General features: G+C 39.2%; 1 protein-coding gene and 1 long non-coding RNA gene across 6 annotated transcripts in view; one reads left to right on the top strand and one right to left on the bottom strand.

Moving 5' to 3' along the window:
• Nucleotides 1-9,873: 9,873 nt before the first annotated feature.
• LOC121519025 (disks large homolog 4) overlaps nt 9,874-25,633 on the bottom strand; it is a 118,390-nt gene continuing 102,630 nt past the window's right edge. For 3 of the 5 annotated variants that reach the window (XM_041801790.1, XM_041801788.1, XM_041801789.1), the window contains exons 9-22: nt 23,806-23,950; nt 22,087-22,222; nt 21,823-21,979; nt 21,605-21,707; nt 20,840-20,954; nt 17,523-17,714; nt 17,308-17,350; nt 17,189-17,219; nt 14,715-14,762; nt 14,510-14,611; nt 14,148-14,320; nt 13,818-13,930; nt 12,193-12,284; nt 9,874-11,314 (exon numbers count right to left, since the gene is read on the bottom strand). In XM_041801790.1, coding sequence (XP_041657724.1) covers nt 11,208-11,314; nt 12,193-12,284; nt 13,818-13,930; nt 14,148-14,320; nt 14,510-14,611; nt 14,715-14,762; nt 17,189-17,219; nt 17,308-17,350; nt 17,523-17,714; nt 20,840-20,954; nt 21,605-21,707; nt 21,823-21,979; nt 22,087-22,222; nt 23,806-23,950 — 1,557 coding nt within the window. In that variant the 3' untranslated portion in view covers nt 9,874-11,207. The remainder of the gene's footprint in view (nt 11,315-12,192; nt 12,285-13,817; nt 13,931-14,147; nt 14,321-14,509; nt 14,612-14,714; nt 14,763-17,188; nt 17,220-17,307; nt 17,351-17,522; nt 17,715-20,839; nt 20,955-21,604; nt 21,708-21,822; nt 21,980-22,086; nt 22,223-23,805; nt 23,951-25,633) is intronic. The other 2 variants (XM_041801791.1, XM_041801792.1) reach the window with 1 other exon arrangement.
• Nucleotides 19,037-25,633, top strand: part of LOC121519026 — an 87,889-nt gene continuing 81,292 nt past the window's right edge. Inside the window, exon 1 of the long non-coding RNA XR_005992684.1 lies at nt 19,037-19,476. This is a non-coding gene — a long non-coding RNA (uncharacterized LOC121519026). The remainder of the gene's footprint in view (nt 19,477-25,633) is intronic.

The following is a 25,633-nucleotide window of genomic DNA, read 5'->3' as shown; positions in this document are numbered from 1 at the left end:
GACAACCGAGGTGACATCATTCGAATCTACTAACACAGCACGCGATGTAAACAATCTGAACTCCAGTTGTCCTACACAAACAGTTTGACGGGTGCCAGCTGGGACCACATGGATAGAGGATTGGAGGGGGAAAAAATGAGGGGACAGAGAATCTGTGAGCAGAAGATGCAGCAGGCTGAAATTAATAATAAAATATGAACATGGAAAGGATTTGTGTTTGATCCACTACTCCAGGCTGTAGCTGTCGTGTTGTAATGAAGATAACAAATGATGCTGACAACCTCCTGTGTGTCGCCAAAGAGTGCTGTAGACTGATTGAAATAACTTAGTTAAGCCAATGAGAAACAGCGCCTCAGTCTCTGAAACTTCACATCCTGGATCTAAGAGATTTACCTTGTCCAAAGATTTATCATGCACTAAAAACTACACCCATCCTTTCATGGCAAAGTTCAGGTGTATGTTTGGAAGACCACTGAAGCTCGAAGTGAACATGCACCCAAACACTTATTAACAAATTTTCCTGAGAGGGGTCTGGCTACAGACGTGCATCTCTGACAGCCACTCTCACAGACCGTTCATCTTATATATCATAGCAAGAAGTTTGTGAAACAAGATATTTCCACTTCTAGATTTTTTATTTTAAATTCAACTTAGTTCAGAAACAAAGTCTGGTAGTTATGTTCATGAAATAACCACATTACACACATCACAGACTGAGCAGCATTTCATAATTAAGTTGGAGAAAAATGTGCAATCCATGATTGAATCATGTATAGACCTGTTTCAGAAGCAGTAACACAAACAGTGGCTTGCTTAAGGTTCATTAGCTTAAGCTAAAGCTAACATAGCTACACAACTTGTGTTGTTAGAAATGCTACATAAGCCAATTTAGCTACATTGGCTTAAGCAAACATAGCTAAAGCTAATGTAGCTACATAGATAATGCATCTACACAGCTTACATAGCTTCTCTGTGAGCTTAGCTTTAGCTACGTTAGCTTAGTTATCTCTAGCAATATGAGCTTTTGCAAATGTAGCTCAAGCTATTTGGCTACATAGGTGATTTAGATATGTTGCTTACATAGCAGATTTGTGAGCTTAGCTTTAGCGCCACTAGCTACAAAGTTACTATGTAGCTACTTTAGCTACGTATCTTACGCAGCTAATAGAGCTACATAAGCCACACTTGCTGTATTAGAATGTTTTCATGGAGGACAAGCCTTTTTCCTGTAAGCCAACTGTTAACTCAGCTTTATTAAATGTTTTAACTTAAAACTTTTTGGTGTCTTAACAGTTACCTTAACCCTTACCCTTAAATGAGACTTTAATCAGATTTTATTCAGTGTGCATTTCAGTTCTGAGATATACAGCATCCCAGCTGAATGGTCTGCAGCCAGACTGTTTTGCCTCCATCTCCATGCCAATGCTTCTGCCAACCACCAGCCAGTACACTCACCATCCTTGTTTTTCAAACTCCTTTGATCTCACTATCTCATCTTGCAATCATAATCATGCTTTAGAGTTTAAAACAAAAACTTTCCAAGAGTAAAGTTACCTAAGAAAATTGATTTGCGAGTGGAGTACATTTTTCTTCCATTTTCTCCAGTAATGAGTGACCATGAGAGTTGTTACAATGAAACTGATGCATCATGTCCTCCAGGTGGTGGGGGGTGAACTCAGGCTTTTAGAATGTTTCAGAGCAGCCTGTTTTAAGCTGTTACAAGTTTTCACTCATTTCATATCAAATCTATGGTCTGAACTGGGCTTTGCTTTTCCTGACATTTTAAGATATCTTCTTATTATAACTGGATAATTTTCTGGAAATCTAGAAAACAAAACAACAAGCTGGTCACGGTGGTAGTCCAGACCACATGCCATGCTGTCATTGCCCACACTAATGAGGTAGTTAAATCAACTTCTATGTTTGTTTTGTGATTTTACTACTTTGAGGTTGTGCACCAAATAAGTCAAGTTTTACAGAACATAGTCAGAAATTTCTCATTAAAGCAGGAAACATTTGTTGTCCATTTGGAGCGTCCATAGAAGACCACTGCTCCTAATGTGAAAATCTTGCATTCTAGGTAAATGGACTAGTGAAGCTTGAATCACATGAACTGGTCTCTCATTGGTCTGTTTAATCTTACTTACAAGGGTGATGTTACCATGCCCAAGATAGAAGGCTCAACATATTTGTAATTTTCCACGGCTATTATCCAGGCCAAGAGTGGTTGGTAATGTTGAATATTGGTAGAGTGGCAATTGCTTAGATTCAGCAACAGTGACAAGCTATTTCTTTAGATACCATGATATGGTATCTAAAGATGATTTATTTCAAGACTAAACAACATGGTATCTGATCTTAAGTCAGAATACAGCAGCTTAAACATCAGCATTCAGCCACCACTCTGCTGGTTTTACCATCAGCCAGAAAGACTAACATTAACTGGCTTTAAAAGAGATAAATAAAATAAGGACAAACTTTTACTAAATATTAATGTTACCAAAGGAGTAACTGAATGTAGAATTCCTTTTAAAGTTGTGATATGAGTCGACAACGAAAGCACAGACCAACAATTTTAGCTTATGGCTATTTAAGCTAGAGTGCTTTTACTTTTAGCAAAGTGTTTAGTGTAAAAGGCAAAAAAAGTTGTTTTGTTTGCTAGCTAAATGCTATCATAAATCTTAAAGGAGAGACACCATAAAAGCATTTTATTTTTTGCCAAAATTAATGTTAATTTAGTAGAGGTTGAGCATTAGCCTAATTTAAAAAGTATTTGCAGTCAGAGACAGAAAGACTTTTAAGCCAGTGTTAATAGTTAAAAAGCCTGGTCTAATAGTAAACTAATAGGTATGTTAGCTAGGCAGTGGCTGAATACTTCAGGACAATATGCTAAACATTTTATGGTAGCCTGATTCAAGCAAGTCATACTTTTCTTTTAGCTAATGGCTATGTTAGCTAGGTAGTTTTTGAATACATACTTTAATAAAATATGAAAAACACTGTATTGCTAAGGGCTGTTAACAGCAAACTACATATTTAGCTAATGGTATGGAGCTGTTCAATGCAGCTTAAAGTTATGTTAGCTAGGTAGTAGTTGAATATGTACTGAGTAGAATATGAAAAACACCTTTTTGCTAAGGGCTAATATTTGCTAGATAATCAATAGAAGACATACTTTTGAAGCTAATGGCGTGGAGCTAGTCATTGTGGGTTGCTTTTTAGCTAATGTTGGCCAGGTAGTGGTTGAATACTTTCTTAAATACAATATGAAACACAATTTATTGCTAGGAGCTCATGTTTATATTAACAATACAAGACATAACCGTATGGAGCTGTTCAGCTGCAGTCTTTTTTTTTTTTTTTTTTTTGCTAATGGCTATGTTAGCTAGGTAGTAGTTGAATATGGCTGTGTCCGAAACCATTCACTTATTCCCTACTCCCTATCCACTATATAGTGAGCAGCATATAATGGACTATATAGTGGACTCAACTGCAAAACACAAAAATGATTTCGGACACTACTCTGGCTGCGGGCGATGATGTCATCGCCGTCTCACAATTGAAATGTTTAGCAGCAACGGCTCGTAAATTTCCTTGACAACGGCTGAGGATCGAAATTAACGGTAGCATTTTAATAAAAACTGCTACAAAATATAACGTATTTTCACAAAAAAATAGATATACTAATAGATAAAAAAGTTGTCTCTATAGTGACAACATAATATACATTTTTGTGTGTATTATCACTTATTTTTGCATAAAGCTGATGGTCTCATGTCTTGTAATCATCATAGGGGGAAAAAGTTACTCCGTTTTGAATCCTTAATATTATCTTACAGATTTAGCAAAACCAATAAACAAAAAAGCATTTTAAAAAGTTTTCAAATATGTTCCTGTGCTCCTCTCGTTCGTCCGTCATGTTTGAGAGCAGCGACCGTGATGTATTATGGTAAATATTGCTGAGCTAGAGACCATCGGTTGCTCACTACTTTTCACAATGCATTGTGGGATAGAATGAGTGCACTATATAGTGAATAACAATGTTCACTCAGAATTCGGACACCACTACAAAATGGCGTATTCACTATATAGTGCACTATATAGTGAATAGGGAGTGACTTCGGACACAGCCTATGTACTTTAACACAATATGAAAAATGCTGTATTACTAAGGGCTAATGTTTGCCTGACGTTAACAGCACAATATATATTTAGCTAATGGTATGGAGCTTTTGGTGGTGTGCATTTGTTTTTTTTTAATCTTAAAGCTATGTTAGCTAAGTAGTAGTTGAATATGTACTCAATAGAATATGAAAAACACCTTTTTAAGAAGGGCTAATGTTAACTAAGACATACTTTTTAAGCTAACTTATTGTTAAGAGCTTATGTTTGTTTGCTTTTAACAATAAATGACATTATGGTATGGAGCTGTTCAGTCGTTTTTTTTTTTTTTTTGCTAATGGCTATGTTAGCTAGGTAGTAGTTGAATACATACTTTAATACAATATGAAAAACACTGTATTGCTAAGGGCTAATATTGCCTGTTAATGTTAACAACACATGACATTCATATTAAACTAATAGTATTGAGCTCTTCATAGGCAGTTGCTTTCAAGCTAACAGCTATGTTAGCCAGGTAGTAGTTAAATATGTACTAAATACGATATGAAAAACCTCTTTTTTTTGGTCAAAATTTTGTCTTTCTAAAAAATATGGCACAGTTTTCCTAAACAATTATTGTTTTCATTGCAGTTTCAAACACTGATCATTCTTGAATCCATGAATGAACATTTTATCTATGAATTCTTATGTTTATACCACCTAAAACCTGGAAATCTGTTGTCCAATGCTGTTATATTTTTCTCTTCACCAAAAGAGTGACTTCAAAAGAAAATGGCCACCGTGGTGTATAGTGGCTCATATTTTCCCTCTCAGAAACATGTGAGTGTTTTTTTCTGGTATAATTCTCAGTCGTGTCCTCCTTCCAGCACTGGCAAAACACAAGTGTTAGCTCCTCTTTTAGCCACATCCAGCCCTGTCAGAGAAGCTCTGGATCCCAGCAGCAGACACTCCATTATCAGCCTATTGTGAAGCAGGCTGAAGATAATTGCCAGTGATACAGTAATAGGGCACCTTGATCCCTGTAAGAGTTGTGAGATTCGACTGTTTGACAATCATCCTGCTAATTTTCACTGCGCCAGCTTCCTCCTGTCGTTGTGTTTGGAGTGAGATTTGGTTTAATCTGTGGCTTGATTTAATTATTCCATTTGGAAGCATTTGTTTCTCATTGCTCCTTAGATTTTAAATGACTGCCCGCCCTGGCAGTGAAACTGGGTGCCTGCAATGGATTGTTTTCAAAACATGAATCACTTGAATGATTAAAGAGAGAGTTAAATCCAGTGAGTCGGTTGCTTAATTAGGAGGAAATTTTGTGTTCTAATTTTGAAGTAACCACATTGCTTTGGCGAGTTTTACAATAATCCATCTGTCGGGCATCTGTCTTGTTTTAGGATCCAACTGTGCTTTATTCCACCAGCTTGGGCAGGACCATTAAAATCCGGATATGGAGGAGACACCTGTTAATAGCTGACAAGAGGATAACAAACACATACTGAAGTTACCTGATGGCTGTACGGTCTGAGATGACCTTTGATGGGTATTCTCTGCTCTCTTATTTCAAATCCTATCACATTTATCAGAGGAGGTCAGGATTTTGGTCAATCTGATGATTGAAGTTTTTAGAGGATAATACCTCAGCCTCCACAACCTTGACAAAGACAATGAATAAAGAAAATGAATATTCTACCTCAGCCAGGTAATCCCTTTAAAATGCACGTCCTTTTTTTAACCTTAAACAAGTTTACAGGTAGGGAAATAATCCTGTTTAGGTTTGCTCTGCTTGTTAAGCAACTTCAGAACTGCACTTTTCCGATACGTGCATCAAAGATATGGAAACATAGCGTTCTGGATGTGAATACCTTTTAAGTTTATGATGTGATTTTTTTCTTTGTTAATCATTTTGTGTGACTGCTACAGTGACCAGGCTTTTAATCAATGGTATTTCCTTGTGTAGAGGCATGGAACTCTTAAGCAGACATGCACTATATGAACAAAAGTATTTGTCTACACCTTTTACTCTCTGAATTAAGGTGTTTCAATTAAACTCATCTCCACAAGTATATCAAAATCAAGCACCTAGCCATGCAGTCTTCATTTGCAAACAATTGTGATCCTAAATGGGTCGTTCTGAAAGGTTCAGTTATTTCAAGCGTAGTACTGTGAAGGATGTCACCTTTGCAACAAGTCAATCTGTGAAATTTCCTCCCTGCTGGATACTCAACACTCAGCTGTAAGTAATATTATTAGAAAGTGGCAGCGTTTAGGAACAACGGCAAGTCAGCCACTAAGCAGAGGACCATGTAAAATCACAGAACTGGGTCAATGACTGCTAAGGCACAAGGTGAGCAAAAGTTGTCAACGATCTGCTTATTCCATAGCTGAAGAGATCTGAACTTCTACTGGCATTAATGTAAGCACTAAAACTGGGCAGCCGAAGCGTCTTGGAATGGGTTTCCATGGCTGAGCAGCTGCTTGCCAGCCTCACATCACCGATTCCAATGCCAGATGTCAAATAGAGAAGTTGGAAGCACACTATCACTGGACTGTAGAGCTGTGGAAACTTGTTCTGTGGAGGGATGAATCATGCTTCTCTCTTTGGTGGTCAGATGGGCGAGTCTGAGTTTTGTGGACTGTGAAGTTTGGAGGAGGAGGGATAATGGTATGGGGCTGTTTTTCGCAGTTTGGGCTAGACCCCTTATCTCCAGTGAAGAGCTATGTTAAGATTGACAATGCTATGCTTCCAGCTATGTGGCAGCAGTTTGGGGAAGGCCCCTCTTTGTTCCATCATGACTGTGCCACAGTGCACAAAGCAAGGACCATAAAGACATGGTTTGGTGAGTTTGAACTGGAACGGAGATTGCGAGCCAGGCCTTCTCGTCCGACACCAGTGCCTGAACTTGCTCTACAGAATGAATAGGCACAAACTCCCACAAACACTCCAGAGTCTTGTAGAAAGCCCTCCAAGAGGAGTGGAGGCTGCTATAGTTGTAAAAGAGGACCAACTCCATATCAAAGTACATGTATTTGAATATGTCATTACAGTCCCTGTTGGTGGTAGCCAAGTACTTTTGTCCATTTAGCATATCCATGCATTTCATATCCTTTTCCCATGATTTCCTGTTACTTTGGTTTATTTCTTGAAATCTTGACTCTTTTGTTGTTGTTTTATGGGGGAGGACAACATTGGCTTTCCCTTGATAACTAGCTTTCTTCAGATCTCCCTAAAACAGTAGAACCTACTCACTGTTAAAGCCAGCATTGTTATCCCTAGATAGGACCAAAACAAGTAAAGATATTGAGATAAAAAAACCAACAAATAAGAATATAGTCATTATCACAGGAAATCAGATTAGACTAAGATTTATGTAATGATATGTCCACTTATAGGTCCAACTTATATCTGAGTCACCCTTGTAGGTTGAGACTACAATTTCTAGGGAGAACAACCACATACTAAACCACTAAATGACACTGAATTGATATGAGACAAACACTAACATTTTGCTGTTTGATACCTTTGATCCATTGTATAATATTAAAACCCCAAATTGAGCCTTTAACCAGTATAAATTAAGCATAAACTACAGGCTGTAGCCAACCACAGTGGAAAGCCACAAACAAGCTGTGGATAATGTGCGTGTTCACATACTTAAGCATTGTAAGAGGAAAGGGTCCTCATTGTGTGCTTTTCTAAAGAGAAAATGGTTCCCCTGATGAGAGAGAGGGGGAGGCAGGGAGCCACCGGCAAATCAGAACCAGTGCAAGTACTGAATGTGCAAATGCAGCTTTGAGAAGCTTGTATAAGCCCTGAAAACTGAGGAAAGAGTGCCATCTGCTGGTCAAAGTGTTGACTCCTGAAAGCTGTCACCTGTGGAGCTGAGTCAAGTAAATAGACTGCCTGTTCAGAAAAAAAAACACAAGGCTGTCGAGACAAATTTCAGAAAGCATTTTTAAATTCATTTTATTATTTTATAGCTAATTTACAACAAGCGCTTCACTGAACTGGAACATTTTATTTTGCTTGATATTGTCGTTGTTAAATATATTTTTCTGCATCAGTTGACTCTGTTGTAACTTTGTAATCAGTCTTTTCTGTAAAAAGTCATATATTTTATAAGGAATATCACACTATGATACGGATGGCTGAGAGAGAGAGATTAAGAAATACATTGAACCCTCAAATAAAGAAATTGAAAACATATTACTCCATTCATGGATGTGTTGTCATGTGTGGTTCTCTCATTGTGTGAATGTAAATGGATGTGCTGATATATTTGTGTGTGAGAGTGCATGTATGTGTAGATGTTTTTTCTTGTGATTGAGCAGTTAAAACTGGGCTGTGGCTCTGATGGATTCTGTACCTGCGTCAGTTCAGCAGTGTGCACGGCTAAACCTAATGCCACACAGCACCCCAACATGTCGCCATTTATATTTACAGCATTCCAGACCCAAAGCTCTCTCTTAATGTGGAAAATAAAATACAAAAATGTACATACTTGAGATGGGACCAGTGACAATTCTAAATAAATAAGAAAAACAGAAATCCATACTTGTCATTCACGAGCTTTTCCACCTTTAACTCAGAGAAGCAAGTGAGCAAAAAGAACAAAAAAAAACAATAGATATGAATGGTCACTTCCATCAATATTTCCACCTTCACTCTTATAATTCAGAACAAATTATAAGTAAATACAAACACATGCTTGTAAAACCTCGTGAGTCCTTTTGCTTTAGCTCATCATTTTATCCTGTGGATACCTGTAGCATAAAATGCCGTCAGTGCAAACGTTGTAAATACTGTTTTAATCTTTGACACATAAAACCATCTTCATTGCATAACATCATAGCAGTATTGCACTACGTCTCCACGTGCGCGTCTCACTCTCTCGCTCTGGCACGCACACATACGCACACCACCCATTTATGTATTATACATTATAACCAGCAGTGGATGCTATAAAGGATAGATATTCTTCATATAGTATCATTTATATTTCATACTTTCTTTAACGCACGCACACACAAGCAGCAAACGCACAGTCACACAGATGCACTCACACAGCTGTATTGTACATGTGTTTCAGTTTAACGTACACAACAACATGTCAAATATGTCAGTTCAAAGCTGTGAGGTCTGCTTTACATCGACGTGAACGCTTCACTTATTTCTGTGTAGCTTGTTGCTGCAACAATATAATGGGGATGTGAGTAAATTCAACAACCAAACTGCAATATCACCCAAAGAAATCAATGGAATATTGTCTGGAGATGTTGATTTTTACAGACTTAGTCCCATTAGAAATTGTCATAAAAAAGATATATATATATATATTTATATTCATATTCATATTTATATCTATTTATATATAGGCCATTTATTTGTTAAACATGACTTAGCTTTAAGTGGTGTGGACACAAGAGGGAGAAAGAAGCAGAGAAAAAGTGGAAGAGAGAGTAAAAGAAGACCTACTCCTCCCACACAGAGGAGTTTCCACACACGAGAGACCCACATACACGCACCGGACACGCAAGCACACACAGACACGCACACACCATGGCTTTTTTTTTTTTTTTTTTTTTTTTTTTTAACTGCGGCCAGTGGAAACAGTGTGTACGTCTGCGGCTGAGGGGATTCTTCTGGAAGAGTGATTGGTGAGTTCTGCTGTTTGTGCCTAGAGAGATAACATTCATTCTGGATGCTGACGAGCAGCTCAGAACAGCCAGTCCCTCCCTCCCTCCCTCCCTCTGTACAGGAGTGTGCTAGGTTACAGCAGAGGTTACAACTCTACATATACAGTATATGTTTGTGTGTGGATGGGTGTTATAGTGTGTGGGTGCGTGAGTGTGTGTGCATAAGAGAGCAGAGGCCAAAAGTGTCAGAGCATTGGCGCTCCAGACCGGCCTCTCATGACCATTTCCAATGACCGTGTCTCTCTTCTATTTCTTCGTTCATGCTAAAAAACACTCCTCCACCATAAGGAGGTGGAGAAGGAGAACCCACCCTTATTATTTGCCTTTCATCTCCTTCTTTTATTCTTTTCTTTGTACGATTTTCCCCTTTTTTTCACTCCCATCGCCACCGTCTTTGAGGATGCATGCACAAATTCAGCATATGAGTTTAATCATTATAATTATTTGAACTTCCTTTAAATAATACCTGGCGATATTCAACATGAGTGATTGAGCAAATGTCAGTCTTAGTCGCTGAGGTGATCTCACTCAAAGAGGACTGCTTGAGAAATGAATCCACGTCAAAAGGGACTCTGGACGCCCCTTTACTCGGTCTTCCTCTGTCCCTGTCCTGAAACAAGGCAGCGCTGACAGGAGGAGGAGAAGGAAGAGGAGAGGAAGCCAGGAGGTGATATAAAAAGAGGGGCCAGAGTCTTCTGGGGGGCACCTCCATGTCAGACGTAAGTGGTTGGAGGCGTTCAGGAGGGACATGAGACTCGAAAAGGGCTAAGGAGGATGAGGTGGTTTAATAATACCTCAGCTCACCCTCTTTCTAGCCCTGTTAAGGTATAAGATATATCAAGGCTTTGTTTAGAGCCAGGTGAGGGGGGCTGCAGTTCACGCCGGGCATTAGAAGTCATCAAAGATCCTTCAAATATTAGCTCAAGATTGGATTTTTATCTAAAAACAGTACACACTAAGATGTTATGCAGCGCTAAATCTGCAGGGCATTTAAGCAGCAACAGATGTATTTAGAGCTGTCCACTTGAAGCCAAGATGCATTTTAATGCCAAGTGTGAACAGGGCCTCAACACTCAATCCTGGCTCATTAAAGTGGAACATTAATTAAGTCTTTCTCTCTGTCTCTTTCCATCTAATTACTGCGTACGCATCCGTCTCTGTGTCTCTGTTTTGGTATCCTTTTCCTCGCTGTGTTTGTCTCTGTGTTTGTCTTGGTATGCGTTAGTCTCTCTGTGTCATTCCCAGTGATTGCCTAAGCACTGACTTTGCTGGAGGACAGACAGGCAGGCGTGGCGAGGCAAGGCGAGGCTGGCTCCGCTGTGAGGGTGAAGGGTGGTGTGTGTCGATCGGTGGTCGTGAAGAGGAAAAAAGGGGGTAGCGGTTCGCGGGGCGCAGCATCACAGCCTCTCCCGAGTGGGGATCCAGATGTAAGGCCCTGATTGCTCCTCGATCACTGTCTTTACTTTGTGATAGACTTCTTCAAAGCTGTCCCCTTCCACGACAGCTGCAGCGGAACACAGAAAACAATGAGAAAACAGTGATTAAAACACAAAAAACAGAAGAATAGAGAAAAACAGACAGTTTGTTTTTCAGATGTGTTTACAAGTAAATGTGTGGAATAATCAATTATGGAATCATTTGCATACATTTACAATATTGTGTGAACCACAGTGCTAACAATAGGCAAGTCCATCCATTATGTATGTATTACTGCAAACTCACCCACATATTTATTCAGCCTCACACACAGCAGTTGAATAAATGTCACATATGACAGCTGTTCCCCATTTGTTATCAACTGTAGACACCACTGGATTTGAGAGGAAGCCAAACATTCATATTCATCTAACTGCTGAGATTTGCCCTAAATGTGTCTCTTAAATGTTAAAATGCCCCAGGTCCTCCCAGAAGGCATTTCTTTTTTTCCTTAACTAATGCAGCTCAAACAAAAACATGGAAAAGTTTGGTTTGTCTTTGTGCATAAGGCCTTGTTTTATCTTCTGCTATCTGTTTTAGACATTTGACACAACTAAAAATGAAATAAAAGGAGAAAGTGAAACAAATATAGAACAGCCAACTGAAGTGGCACTTGAGCACCAATGGTTTGCTGAAAATGTTGACATGTTGTTTTTACAATCTTGTACCATAAAATCAAAGCTTCAACCACTTCTTGCCAAATAGATGATGATTAAACATGCAGATAAGCGCTAAACCATGTGTATTAGTTCTTGTTTACCATCTAAACCAAACCAAAATCCAACTGGCATACATTATAGAGGGTTTGCATGCCCATCAGAAAGCACAGGAAACCGCTATCCTGCTTTCAAACCCATCATTTCTGTCTGCAAGTGTCATGTATAAAAACCAACTCTCTGCTCTTACCTGAGAAACACTCTAAGAAGTCTTGCTCTAGTTTGAGGGCTCGGTCCATCCCTTTCCTGGCCTGCTCCTCTGTCAGGCGAGTGTTGATCTCTCTGTAAACATCACACAAAAATCATCTCATATAATCTCTCAGCACATTCACTGTCTATAACTTTTAATGTAAGGCTACTCAAATTCAGTTTCAGTTTCAATCATGAGACCATTTACTATCATTAGAAAGAGAATGTACTTTGGCAAAAAATAAACAAGGATAAGCTAACATCTGCCACTTTCTTAACTGGGAGATTTTCAGTATGCTCCCTTAGAAAAGTAAATACTATTTTAGGAGTGATGAGATTTTCTTTCCATTTCTGGTTTCTTGCAGAATTTACTTGGTTATGTTGTGGGTGCAAACTTTCCTCACCAGCCTGACCCACCTAGAAAGACACAACTCTGAAAAGTTTTTGCACATCTTGCTGAAATGCTTTGTTTGAATGTTTTAGCTCAACTTAAATTTGGTAATAATATTATTTAGCCAGGTTAGTCCCACAGTGATCAGAGATCTCTTTTTCAATATTGTTGTGTGATATTAAAAAGTGAGGATTAGCCTGTGTAAATATTAACTGGAGCTTAGCAAAAGTTCAAGCAGGAAGACTGTTTCCTTTTCATTCATTTGTCACCACTCATTCATTTCTCCCCCATCTTCCGTTCTTTCTCTCTCCCTGCTCTGGTGATCATCTTATTAAAGGGGTTCACTCTCTTAAGTAAAAAGCTAATCAGACTCTGACCCAACCTTGTTTGACTAAGCATCATGCACTTGTCATATTTTAAATCTTTAATCCTTTCTCCTGCAGTCAGAGTATTGTTTCAGGAAGGATGCTGCAACCCTCCTGCACCCCAGCCACCTCCATTCAGTTCATCAGCATCTAGTCCAGATTCTCACAGGTCTTCTGCTCATCTCATCTTGCATACCTCGGATTCCTCCTCCAAGCCACCACACTGGTTTCCAGGTCCAGTTTCTCAGAAGTCTAATCCTCATCTGATCCTGCATCCCTCATCAACACCTCCACCAGTGTCTTGACCCCATAGGGAGTATCCTATTCCTGTTGTTTGCCTCACTACCCTTTCAAGTACATGAAGTCATCACGATGGAGTTTAATCACCAAAGATTGCACATTTCTTTTTCATTATAAATTGGTAAAATAAATTATTGTTAAACTCGAATTAAGTCTCTCCTGATTTCATTTTTGAGTCTTTTTATTTTAATAAACCATTTTGTGTTCTGCGCATGGGTCCTACTTTTTCACTTTCTAAGCAGTGAGCCTTGATCTTGTTTTCCTTATTTCAAACATTGGTTAGGTTCTAGCTGATGCAGACTGGGAACACCCCACATGAGCTGCAGGTTTTGAGATGTTATGACCCAGTTGTCGAGCCATCCCAATTTGGCCCTCATTAAAGTCAGTTTCTTTTACACTATCTTATGTTTCCTGCTTCCAAAACATGAAATTCAAGGACACAATTTCTGCCTAACATATCTCATCCACTGAGCGGGGCCATTGTTAAAAGATAATCATTATCATCCACCTCACTGTCAATGGTCATAGTGTTATTGCTGATTGGTGAACAAGAAGAGTAGCAGAACTTACAGGACATTCTCAAGGGATTTGGGCCGGACAAAGATGGCGATGGGATGAAGCTGAGCTGCTTGTAATCTGCGCACAGCATTGGCGGATACATCCAGGATGCAGTGTTTCCCCTGCTACTCGTGCACACATGCAGAAAAAGAAATGACAGGAATGAGTGAAACTGGTATTTTTGTTACGGGTAAAACCCCATGAGAGCTGTACCTAACTGTTAAACCTTTTTTTAACATTTCTTCTTATTAAAAATAATTTTTCTAAATATTATAAATTTCAGCAAAAATGATTACAAATTGTAGTGTTAATCAATGAAATGAAATGTAACATATTGCATACCTGTTCAGCCACCTCACGGACACTTTGTACACTAGTGCCATACAGGTGACTGTTGTACTGGCCCGCCTCGATGAACCGATGACTCTGGATATCTTTCTCCATCTGTTCCCGTGATGACACAAAGTGATAGTCCCGCCCATCCACCTCATACTCCCTCTTGGGCCTCGTGGTGTCTGTCAGGCAGAGAACAAAACAATAAAAGCAGCACTGACACTCACACACTACTTTGAATCTCAAAATCAAAGTAATTACCTCCCTTAGAGGGTTGTATAATGCAAACATCAACCTAAAATGACTGCAGGTGGCAGCAGTGACATCAAATGAAAACCAGAGTCTCTATGAGTGACAGCATAATTACTTACGGGGAACACAAGATCCAAACTTATCAGGGAACTCAGACAACAGGTCATCATTTATCCTGTCTTTGACGGGACCCAGAATGATGATGGGCCTCGCGTAATGAACTGAAGAGAAAGAAAAAGCACAGGAGCATTCAGAGAGGGGGAAATAAAAACAAAATGAAATTGAATATGAGATTCTGTATAATGGACTTCTTTATAACCTTACCTTCCACTTGGGTGACAGTCTCATAACTGTGTGAGGTTTTATCTCTCCCTGGGGACACAACAAAGACACATTCAGCCAAGTTTCTCTGTGCTATTAAAATGACACTTAGGTTTGTAGTTCTGCGTGGTTTGTGTGACTGGTTCCTATTGCTTTAAGAGTGCCAAAAAATGCCTTTACTAATGCCTGAAATGCTTCATCCGATACTTTATTAGCTGCTTGAAAAGATCCACTTGTGTCTTCTAATCCAAAACATCATCACACACAACAATAAGATTTTAAATGGTTGCCAACTACTGTTTAAGAGCAACAGAGAAAATGGGATTTCAGGTAAATCATTACTTTAGTTGTAGACAACAAAAGTGCAATGCTTACTTGAGGTTTTGATGATCAAATCTTGACAAATGCAATCAATAAGTTGGCCCTATTACACATTTTATGGCTATGTTTTTGTCTCATTTAAGGTAAAATGTAATTATAAAGCTGTGCCTGTACACATACTGTACACTTGTTTACTGCACTAGTATCAGATAGGTTTCTCAAATACAGCCTCTACTTAGGACAGGATAACTTTAAAACTGCATTTAGAATTGAAATTGTGTCAGACTTAAAGTCAACTTACAGTGCATTCAGAATATAAGAAGACCCTTTCACTTTTTCGTATTTCTTATGTCGCCACCTGATGCTACAGTCAAAAATATCTATTTTTATTCTCATCAATCTAGACTCAACACCCCTTCATAAAAAAGTGGAAACAGAATTTTAGATTTTTTTCAAATATGACAACTGAATAATCAAATTGACAAAATTATTTGGACCCTTTGCAAAACACTTCCAATTTGGCACAATTTCCTCCAATTTCTGTGGATCTTTGCTGAGGTGTTTCTACACCTTGATTGGAGTTCACCTGTGTTAAGCTAAATTGTCTTGACATGGTTTGAAAACCTCTCTATAGAAGGCCTTACAGCTGACAATGCATATCAGAGCAAAAACCAAGCCATGAAGGGCAGAGGATCCAGACCCTGAACTCAGAGACAGGATTGTTTGAAGGCACAGATCTGGGGAAGGCTAAAAAATAATCTGCTGCACTGAGGATTCCCGAGAGCACAGTGGCTTCCATAATTCTCAGATGGAAGAAGTTTGGCACAACCAGGACTCATCCAAGAGCTGGTCATTCGGGTAAATTGAGTGATCTGGGGAGAAGAGCCTTAGTAAGAGAGGTGACCATGAACCCAATAGTCACTCTGACTGAGCTCTGGGATGACCACCACTGCAGCCCCTCCAGTGGGCAAACTCTAAGCGGGGTGTCATGTGTTTTGCACTGAAGACAGTCTCCCGTCTAGCCACTCTGCCATAAGCCCAGGTCAGTGGAGGGCTGCAGTGATGGTTGTTCTTCTGGATCTTTGTCCCATCTCCACACAGGATCTCTGGAGCTCATGCAGAGTGACCATTGGGTTCTTGATTACCTCTCTTACTAAGACCTTCAGTTTTGTGAAATGACAAGCTTTTGGGATAGTCCTGGTTATACCAGACTTTTACATTTGAAAATCACAAAGGCCACTGTGGTCTCGGGAACCTTCAGTGCAACAATACATTTTGTAGCCTTCCCCAGATTTGTGCCTGGCAACCTTTCTGTCTCTGAGCTCTACAGACAGTTTCCTTCAACATCATGGCTTGGTTCATGCTCTGACATGTATCGTCAGCTGTGACAGACTTCAATAAAAGTGTAGAAACATCTCAGCAAAGATCCAGAGAAATGGGAAGAACCTGAGCTAAACTTCGAGTGTGTAAATGGTCTGAATACTAAGGTAAATGTTAGATTTCAGTTTTCTATGTTTAATACATTTGCAAAAAAAAAAAATCCGTTTTTACTTTGTCTTTGTGGGGTATTGAGTGCAGATTTATGAGGATATTTTTTAACTGTAGCATCAGGCTGCAGCATAAGAAAAACGAAAAAGTGGGGGGGGCTGAATACTTCCTGTATGCACTGTGTAAGTGTTGCAACTCATCAATTAGAAGCAGTTATAAAAAAGTAAGAGAAATAAATGTATTAAGGTGATGCAGCTCAAAGGAAAATCATAAATGCCTGAGTCTATATTTGGCTATATGTATGATGTCCACAAGCTGGCAGTGAGCTTAGAGGACACGAAAGGGGCTGCTCTGTGGATGCAGACATTACCAGATAACATATTTGCAGGAGGCACTGCTACTTGCACCTTCAATTGAGTGATTAATCTTGTCATGAATACACAAAACAGGATCCCTCAGAGAGCATCTAGTTACAATGTACATACATAAACATTTACATGAAGTCTATGTAAATAAGAAAGGTTCATGCATGGTAGCAAATGATGCTTCTGTGCTGCTGTGTCACTGCCAATTACTACAGTGTTAATTCTAATCCATTAAAGTCAGTAACATGTGTAAATGTCAGCTTGCTGTGTCAATACTCTGTGTTTCTGCCTCATGCTAATTACCCTGAGTGCCCAGGCTGTCTCGACCATGGTCCTACAAACAGAAAGAGAGCACAGATTTACACACTAAAGCACTTTAAGGGGCAAAGCCTCATGCATGCAGTTTCAGTGACAGAACATACCCTCTCTTTGGTGTTAACACGAGACCACTCTTTCCTTTCAACCCTGTAATGTGAGAAGGAAAAAAAAATACACAAAGATTTTGAGGACAGAGCAATGAGTCTTGAGTTGCTCATAAGCTACTCTATAACATGCTTTGAATCTGCTTTCTACTTTACTTTAAAATTTGGTAACTTTTGAAATACAATGAAAGGTGAGTCATCCCACCCACACTCACAATGTCATGTCTGACCTGTGCTTGCTAGGGATGAAGCCGACCTCTTCAGCTTCATTCTGGGGGCTGACCTTACGGGCCTGCCACCACTCCTCATCCCCACAGTCCAAAACATGCAGCACATCCCCAAACTTGAAGCCTAGTGCCTGACTGAGGAAGCCACAGTCTGCAGTCTTATCATAGTCAAAAAGGGCCCTGAAAGATAAAAAAAAAAAATCAGTCATACAACTCTGATGTGATTTAACATGTTCAACAGCATTCTAACAATCTTCATACATTTCAAAGAATCTTTAAGAAAAAAAGCTTTACATTGTTTAAAAAAGGTCATAAGCAGAGCATACTCACAACTTCTTTAGTGTTTCTTTACATGTAAGCTATTTAAATGAGAGAAGTTGTTGAGGTAGCCCAAATTTAAAAGTAAAGGATGTTCTATTCTAGCGTGAAACAGGAAATTCACATTTTTCAATCCTCATATTGTCGCAACCAAACAGGTGTAACATGGCCTTAAGCGGTGTTACAATTAGGCAATCACTAGGGCCTCAAGCTCTAAGGGGCCTAGTGATAATAGTAATTGTACTGCAGGGTACACCACCATGTCTAACATTACTTTCAACGATCAAGACGTGCATATTGAATGTAAAAAAAGTCCAAAAGTTAATAAAAAAAGAGTCAAACAGATTTTGATAAGCCCAAAAAGTCTCTGAGAAGGAACCCAGGCCTAAATCACAAGGTCCAAGCAACTCAAAGAGCCCCAAAATGCCTTCATATCAGTCCTGTAGGTATATTGAAACAATGAATTGGTGGATTACTGTTTGGTAAAATAGCGTCTTGAACGTAGAAATGTATGATTTCTGTTGAAAGAGCAAATGTTGCACGAGGAGTGAGCATCAGTTTATTAATTTTCATAAGTTCCACCTGGACAGACATGCTAATTTTCTATACTAATACAGAGGCGGTGAGTTTGGGTTATGAAGTGGTACTGAGTATTTATATTTCAGATAGGAACGACCCACTGGCGTATTATTCCAGATATGCTATTATTTGTTTAAGCCTACCGTGGCAGCACTAAGCTCTATGCAGGCTTTACGCCACTTAGCGAAGAAGAAATACCGCGGTAATTTTGGGTTTACCGTTACATGTCTGAACAGCAAGTCGTCGACTGTACCGTTGCCTAGTTGGCGTTTGTCGCTTTTTAAATAACTTTATAACTTTATTTGCCCTCCAGTGGGCTCTACCATAAGCGCTCATCGGAACTTTATTTGTGGCGGGGAATACCTATATCAGGTGCTTCAGTCATTCTACTATCCATGGGAGTTTAACTTCATAGGCTACTCATACCAGCCAAATGTGTATGAGACCACTTATTTGAACACTGACAGCATCCAGGACTCAAAATGCCACTAGCAAATATTGCAACCCGAGCGGAGCTAGCATGTTTGACGGCGATTTAGTGTCGATGGGCTTACCCCTGTCGCCAGCCGTCGACGGTGTGCAGCTGCATCGCAGAAGCCGTCACAAAGAGTTTTCCTGTTTTGGTTATTAATGAAAAGAAAACCGACACTATTACACTGAACTCGGACTACAAAAGAAGTGGGGTCGGACCGAGTCTGTGTTTTGAAGCCAAAGTCAGAAGCCAGACGCCCAACCGGCGGAAGAAGCTAAGGTTTTTGTTCCGTGGTGGACAGGTGGACGTTAAGCTAGCTTCGCTGCCAGCGTCACTCTTGTAGACGTGTTAACGGTCAGCTCTGTCAAGGCAGGAAACTGCCACCAACCGTTGATACCCAAATGGTAAGCTGGTCGCTTTTTCTCCATTTAACTTGGAAATAACAACTTTGACGTAGCTAGGACCACATAGGAAGCAGGACGGATATGCCAGGTGCTCCATGAAGCTGGCACAAGTTCAGAGCTGATGGAGAGTTGATTTTCTACTCATATCAAGTAAGAAGATCGACTAAAGGTAAAATTACATTTGCTTTGTGTAGTATAACTTGATTTTATGATCTGAAATGCTACTATAATGTCAGTTAAAACTGGTCTTTATTACTATCATCTCTTTATGAAACACTTCATTAACATCATCATCAGCTTTGCTGGCATGTTGGTGTCACTGATGGTCAGAGTTGTTGAGACTCTTTTACAGTAGTCCTGTATGGAGTGGAGCTGTTCTTGGTGCTGAAATAGTACTGACTGTTTTCACTGAGCATGAGGAGTTATTTTACATTTAGATTTGCATATGCTGCCACTGAACTTGAAGACTAAACAGGCTGATTTGCTTGCATGTATAGCACAGAAGCTATTTTATTAATCTGTGAAGTGAGGGTCTTCACAGAACTACAGTGTTATTTAGCAAGAAATCTAAAATACATGCAGATAGCTGTTTTGTGCGCACTGTGTATTTACTGTCTATTTAAGCTAAATTGCAGCCTTTCTCCAACTTCAGTATGCTGTGGCCTAATTTGAGACCTGAATCCTCTGGGGCCCGCTCTAGTACAGACATACAATGAAACTCATATTAATCTTTTATTTATCATATTTTTCTTCATAAACAGGGAATTTCAATGCAAATACTTTGCTTTCAGATGCATTAACATTACTCAGAGAGTGTTATTGGGATCACAAAGCACACTTAATGAGCCACTGCAATTTTTTGTTTTAACCAGGCACCAGCAAGGTCACTTTAATTTCTTTTCCAATATTTATCCGAATACGTGTATTTTGTGGCCCAGTAAACTCTTCCCAGGAAGCGTTTAGGTTTCCAGAAACACTGATAAATTCTTAAAATCGAAGGCAGGTGGCATAGTAGACTGTTTGACAGAGTGTCATCAGCTAATCCAATACCAGTTAGACCGTGACACCAGTTACATGAGACAAAATGTTAAAAAGGTGACATGAGTAACAACCTCTTCTTTTTTTAACTTCAGGGTTTTTAAGTTATTGTAAATGACATTTCATGGCCCACCTTCAGTACCCTTGGGTCCACCAGTGGGAAGCACAGCCATAGCAACTCAAACACATTACACCAGACTTTGCTGTTAATCCCTTATTAGAAATTAATATCTTGTAAAAAGAGGAAGACTGAAGTTATGTACTCATTGGTTGTTTTCAGTCTTTATTAGTCTGTGTGACCAAGCAGATAAATTCCCATATAGGCTTACCAAAATATGAAATGAGTAATTTGTCCCTACATATTTTGTACTTGCAAAGTAAATTTTTAGAGCTCTCAGTGAGGTTTGGATCATGCTTGCCTAACTGCCTAGTTTGTTGATGAGGCTAGTTCCTCGTGGCACTATGGAGCTTCTATTTCTACTTTTATGTGTGACCTGATATAGAAGCCTCTCTTTGGGTTGCTCCTTAGCGTTGTGGTCCCAGAGCCCATGCTGCTGTTCATCAGCTGTTCTCTCAAGTCATGGATCTTGGCCTCAAAACGGCTGTACTCTGAAACAACAACAACAAAAAAAAAGATGCATTAAATGCTTAAATGTGCCAGGGATGCATAAATCCAACTTAACAACCTAAACAGTGAACATAAACTTTCATTTCAATGAGTTTGTTGCCACACCGGACAGTTTATGGCTCTTATTTACATTCTAAGAATATTAAAAGTAAATAGGTTATGGAAACTACACATATAGTTCTTATTTGACTCATATTTTTCTTTCATTTTAAGTAGATCTTGCATACCTGATGGTTTTCAGATGTACATTTAAGACCAAGTACCCCCTGCAGTTCTCTTGATTACCCCTAGGGGTGCTATTACCCACAATAAATATGGGACTTTATGAAAGTTTCCATGGACAGAAATTTCAGTGTGCCATAAACCTATTCCTGAGACACCAATTTAATGAAAGATATGTTATGAGGCTTTTTAATTTCAGGAAAAAAAATAACGTTAAAGTCACTTCTCCTCAATTTCCAGAACTTCAGTTCCGTTTGTAGTCTGTGAAATATATAAAACCAGACACATCAAGGAAAAAGGTTGGGAACAACTGACTTAAAGTTGTCATTATTCTGTTAGACACCACATGAAACTACTTTGAGCAACTGTATTATGTAGGAATGAATAATTTTGGTCTATTTTTCTTTACCATCGGGTCTGTACTGAGCAATGATGGTCACCGTCTGGCCGGCGTTTTTCAGTGCTGCGGCTGCCTGTTCGTGTGTGGCCATACGCAGATCCACTCCGTTCACCTGACACCCACAGAGAACACAGCAGCATTAACAACTATACCTGAACAAGCGTTTGATGCCTCCATTGAGTGTATTAATGAGTGTGACAGCTTTATGAAGATAAAAGACGCTTTACACTGAGGATCTGATCGCCCTTGTGCAGCTCTCCACTGAGGTCAGCTGGTCCCCCTGCCAGGATGAAAGAGATAAAGATTCCCTCTCCATCCTCTCCTCCGACAATGTTAAATCCCAAACCTGTGGAGCCTCTGTGAATCAAAACTCTGCGAGGATCCCTGGAAAAATAAGGGAGGGTTATACACAGTTACAGACACAAATACTGCTAGTCATAACAAACACATGATTTACAGTAAGATTATCCATAGGATCAACTGATACTCACCTTGGGATGTCATCGTCTCCCATCATGCCGTGCAGAACAGGCGAAAACCGACTGGGTGAAGTGGGAGTGAGGGCTTGTGGGTAATCTGATCCAAGATAGTTGGGGTGACTGAGTTCAGTATCCATATGAGAATATGCTGCAAACAACAACATTAAGCAAGGAGTTATAATACCACACAGGGATGTATAAAGGTGTTGAGTTTTTAAACACAGCTTAATGAATGATTTTAAACTTTCACTTCAACAAGGAAATGATTTATAAAAAAAGAAATCTGCAATCATCACATGAAAGGCAATAGAGAGAGCGGTACCTTGTGATTTTATTTTGCTGCAAAGGAGTATTTTAACCAAAAAACTTATTCAGGCCTTGAAGCCGAGGGAGAATTTTGTGTTTTGGTGAGGAAAAACCTTGAATTTGTCCACCATAGATCTCTATTACATCAGAGTCCACAACCATCTTTAGTAGTAAAAAAGAAGGCATGATCTGATCTTTTCTCTATTTCTGACCACTGCTTAAATACAAAATCTATTTTTTATGGCGGGGGGGGGGGGGTGTGTGTCAACATTTTAACTGATACGTCAATTAAGCATTGTGAGAAATGGTCTCATTCAGCAAGGTGCATTCCAGGATAAAATAGACTTAAAATATAATAGAAAGGAGCGCTTCATGGACTTAATGAAAAGTAGGCCTATATTTGAGATGCTCTTTGGAAATGGGATCCATGCATTTGAGGAATAAACAAGAAAAAACTCCAAAGCACTCCTTTCAAACACTAGAATGCCTTTTATTTCACAGCATGGCCACAAATTGACCTTCAAAACACACTTTGACTTATGTCAGCATCAAGCCTTCACCTTATTTGACCCCGTCTAATCAGTGCTATATTTTGGCACTGCTTTTTAATATCTTTATTCATATGTACATATATTTACATATATGTATATAATTCGATAGATGCATTTTTTTCTCTCTCCATTGACTTGTATGAACACCTCTGCTGGAGGTTTTAGATGCTGACACTCTCTGCAGGCCATTACCTGTATGTCCAAATGGCATGTTCCTGTTGGTCAGTACCACTTTGGTCAATGTGAGACTAGGGCTGGGCAATTAATTGCAAATTAGATTAAATCGCAATATAGCCTGCTGCAATTTATAAATCCCACAAGTTGCAATATTTCTCTAACTTGAAATGTGTCAAAATACCAGTTTGAAATATTTACTTTTGCAGCAGCAGAGATTTAATGCACAACATGCAAACATTCAAGTGTCAGCAAAGTGGTCCATAAAAATATGAGTTACCTCTCACTAATCCTTGCTTGCATCTATGCTGATGCACCACGCTGCTGCTGGCGAGACTTCACCTCCTCCACCCCAGCCCCCTCCTTTATAGCTTAAAGCCTGTTACACACCTTCTCCGCGAAGTAAAACTGCATATCCGTTTTTCAAAAATGTCTGATGACCATGTTCTGAATGTAAGTTACAGTATTGAATGATTTACTGCTTGAATTTGTTGAAAAATACATAACCTAACCTAATAATCTTATATTAAATTGCAATCACAATATTGGGGAAAAAATCGCAATTAGATCATTTTTGCAAATTGTTCAGCCCTATGTGTGACCATGCCGTGAAAATAAAGACATTTTAATGTTTGCAGAGAGTGCCTTGGAGTATTATTTTAATAAACATTGTTGACTTTTTGCACAGAGAAGAGCTTACTGCTGGTGAGATCTGGGGGGTTGTAGGAATTGGTCAGGAACAGGTTGTTGGGCTTGGCCACCCGGAGGTAAACCACCTCAGCTGTGTTCTTCAGAGCCCCCACCGCATCCTCATGCATCACATCCTCCAGACACACGTTGTTAACCTGTTTGACACGAGCAGAGAACACATCAGGATCTCTGTCTGCAGACTCTAAGGCTCATAATGGAGTAAACTATAAGGTTAAGTCTAGGGATGGACTGATACTACATTTTCCAAGAGCAAGTACAAATAATTATTTTTTGGATACACACTGATACTGGGTAAAAAATAGGGACTTGATAATATAATACCACAACTGTTCTTAAAATTATTATGAAAGTTTATTTTATTTTCATTAGATGTTCCTCATCCCTTTCTCTTATGATTTGTGAGTGCATAGTTTTCATTCTCCTCTACTTTTGTCATCTTCTTGTTAAAATATTAATAAAATGCAGCCATGGCTTCAACTTTGACAACATACACACACAATCAGAGGCTAATTTCATGCTTTTAAATGATACAGAGTACAGCATCTACAGTTTTGTGAGTATTTGAGGCTAGTATTGGCACTGATACCTGATACTGGTATCGGTATCTGTTAGAGGTGTGGCGAGACAGTAAGCTCACAAGACGAGATCTGGGCTCACAAGATGAAGACAAGACAAGTTTTTACATTTTGAAAAATGTAACTATTAATCCTCTTGCATTGAATATCACTGCTGTTCTTATACAACAGCACTTTATGTCAAATATTGATGCATGTTAACAGTGGGTCACATCCTCATTACTTCAGCTCTCAATTCCAGAAATACTGAAGATAATAGAAGCTGTTAGATAAACTTTTTGAAAGTTATTCCTAAAATCTGACTATGAAATACTAAAAATATGAGCTGCATGATCACTTAATAGTAGATCACAATAATAATAGCTTAATTCTTATCCTCTGTCAGGGATCTTGAAAAAAGTAAATGCTAATAAATCTGTTTTTCCTTGATATGTTTGCTGTAATCCAGATTTTTTTCCCTCAAATTGTTTCGTTGTCTTTTTTTTTCATTTGAGCTTCAACAGTATTGGACACCTCACACACAGGTCTGTTTTATTTAGCTGATGAGTGTGTATATCTGGACTGGTCTCTCGCTCTGCCTGATTCGTTGTGTGTCTGAAGAGAAACAGGGTGTATATAAGCGACTATCTCCGGTCTTTAGAATGAACAAAGCGCTCTATAGAGTTTGTCTATGCAGCAGGCTGTTACATTACTCATGTTTACTTTTGGATTGATCTTGTGTGCAGCAAACAGCTGACAGATGTGTGCCAATCATGATGCAGTGAGATGAACGGAGAGAAGTTCCAGCAGTGTTGGAAGAAAGGAACAAAGAAATGATCATCATCACTTTATCAGCCATCTCTATGTGAGAATTTGCATTTATATGTTCACCAGTTAAACACTGTGTTCCTCTCACTGTGACTTCAGATGTTTTAGCAGCAGCACATTTATTTTACTGTGATTGGGGCTCACATGTGGCTCGAATCACCCGCGCTTGTCAGTGGTGATTCAGACGGGTGACGGAGGATCAGCTGTGCTCTATTTCTTTACTAGCTGCCACATTATTGATTTGAGTGTGTCAGGAGAACACGGCCAGTACACTGTTTAAAGATGACAGTGGATCCCATCTCCCAAACCAACAGAGTGAGGGAGAACCATGTGGCTTTTGGTAATAAACATATTTCTGAATGTACCCATAATGAGCAGACATGTTGTACCAGTTGCTATTTAGAGGTATAGAATCTACTTAGACACCATTTAGTT

The sequence above is a fragment of the Cheilinus undulatus genome, linkage group 12 (assembly GCF_018320785.1).
Source record: "Cheilinus undulatus linkage group 12, ASM1832078v1, whole genome shotgun sequence".
In the NCBI taxonomy this organism is placed as follows: Eukaryota; Metazoa; Chordata; class Actinopteri; order Labriformes; family Labridae; genus Cheilinus; species Cheilinus undulatus.
This window is presented reverse-complemented; position numbering and strand designations above follow the sequence as displayed.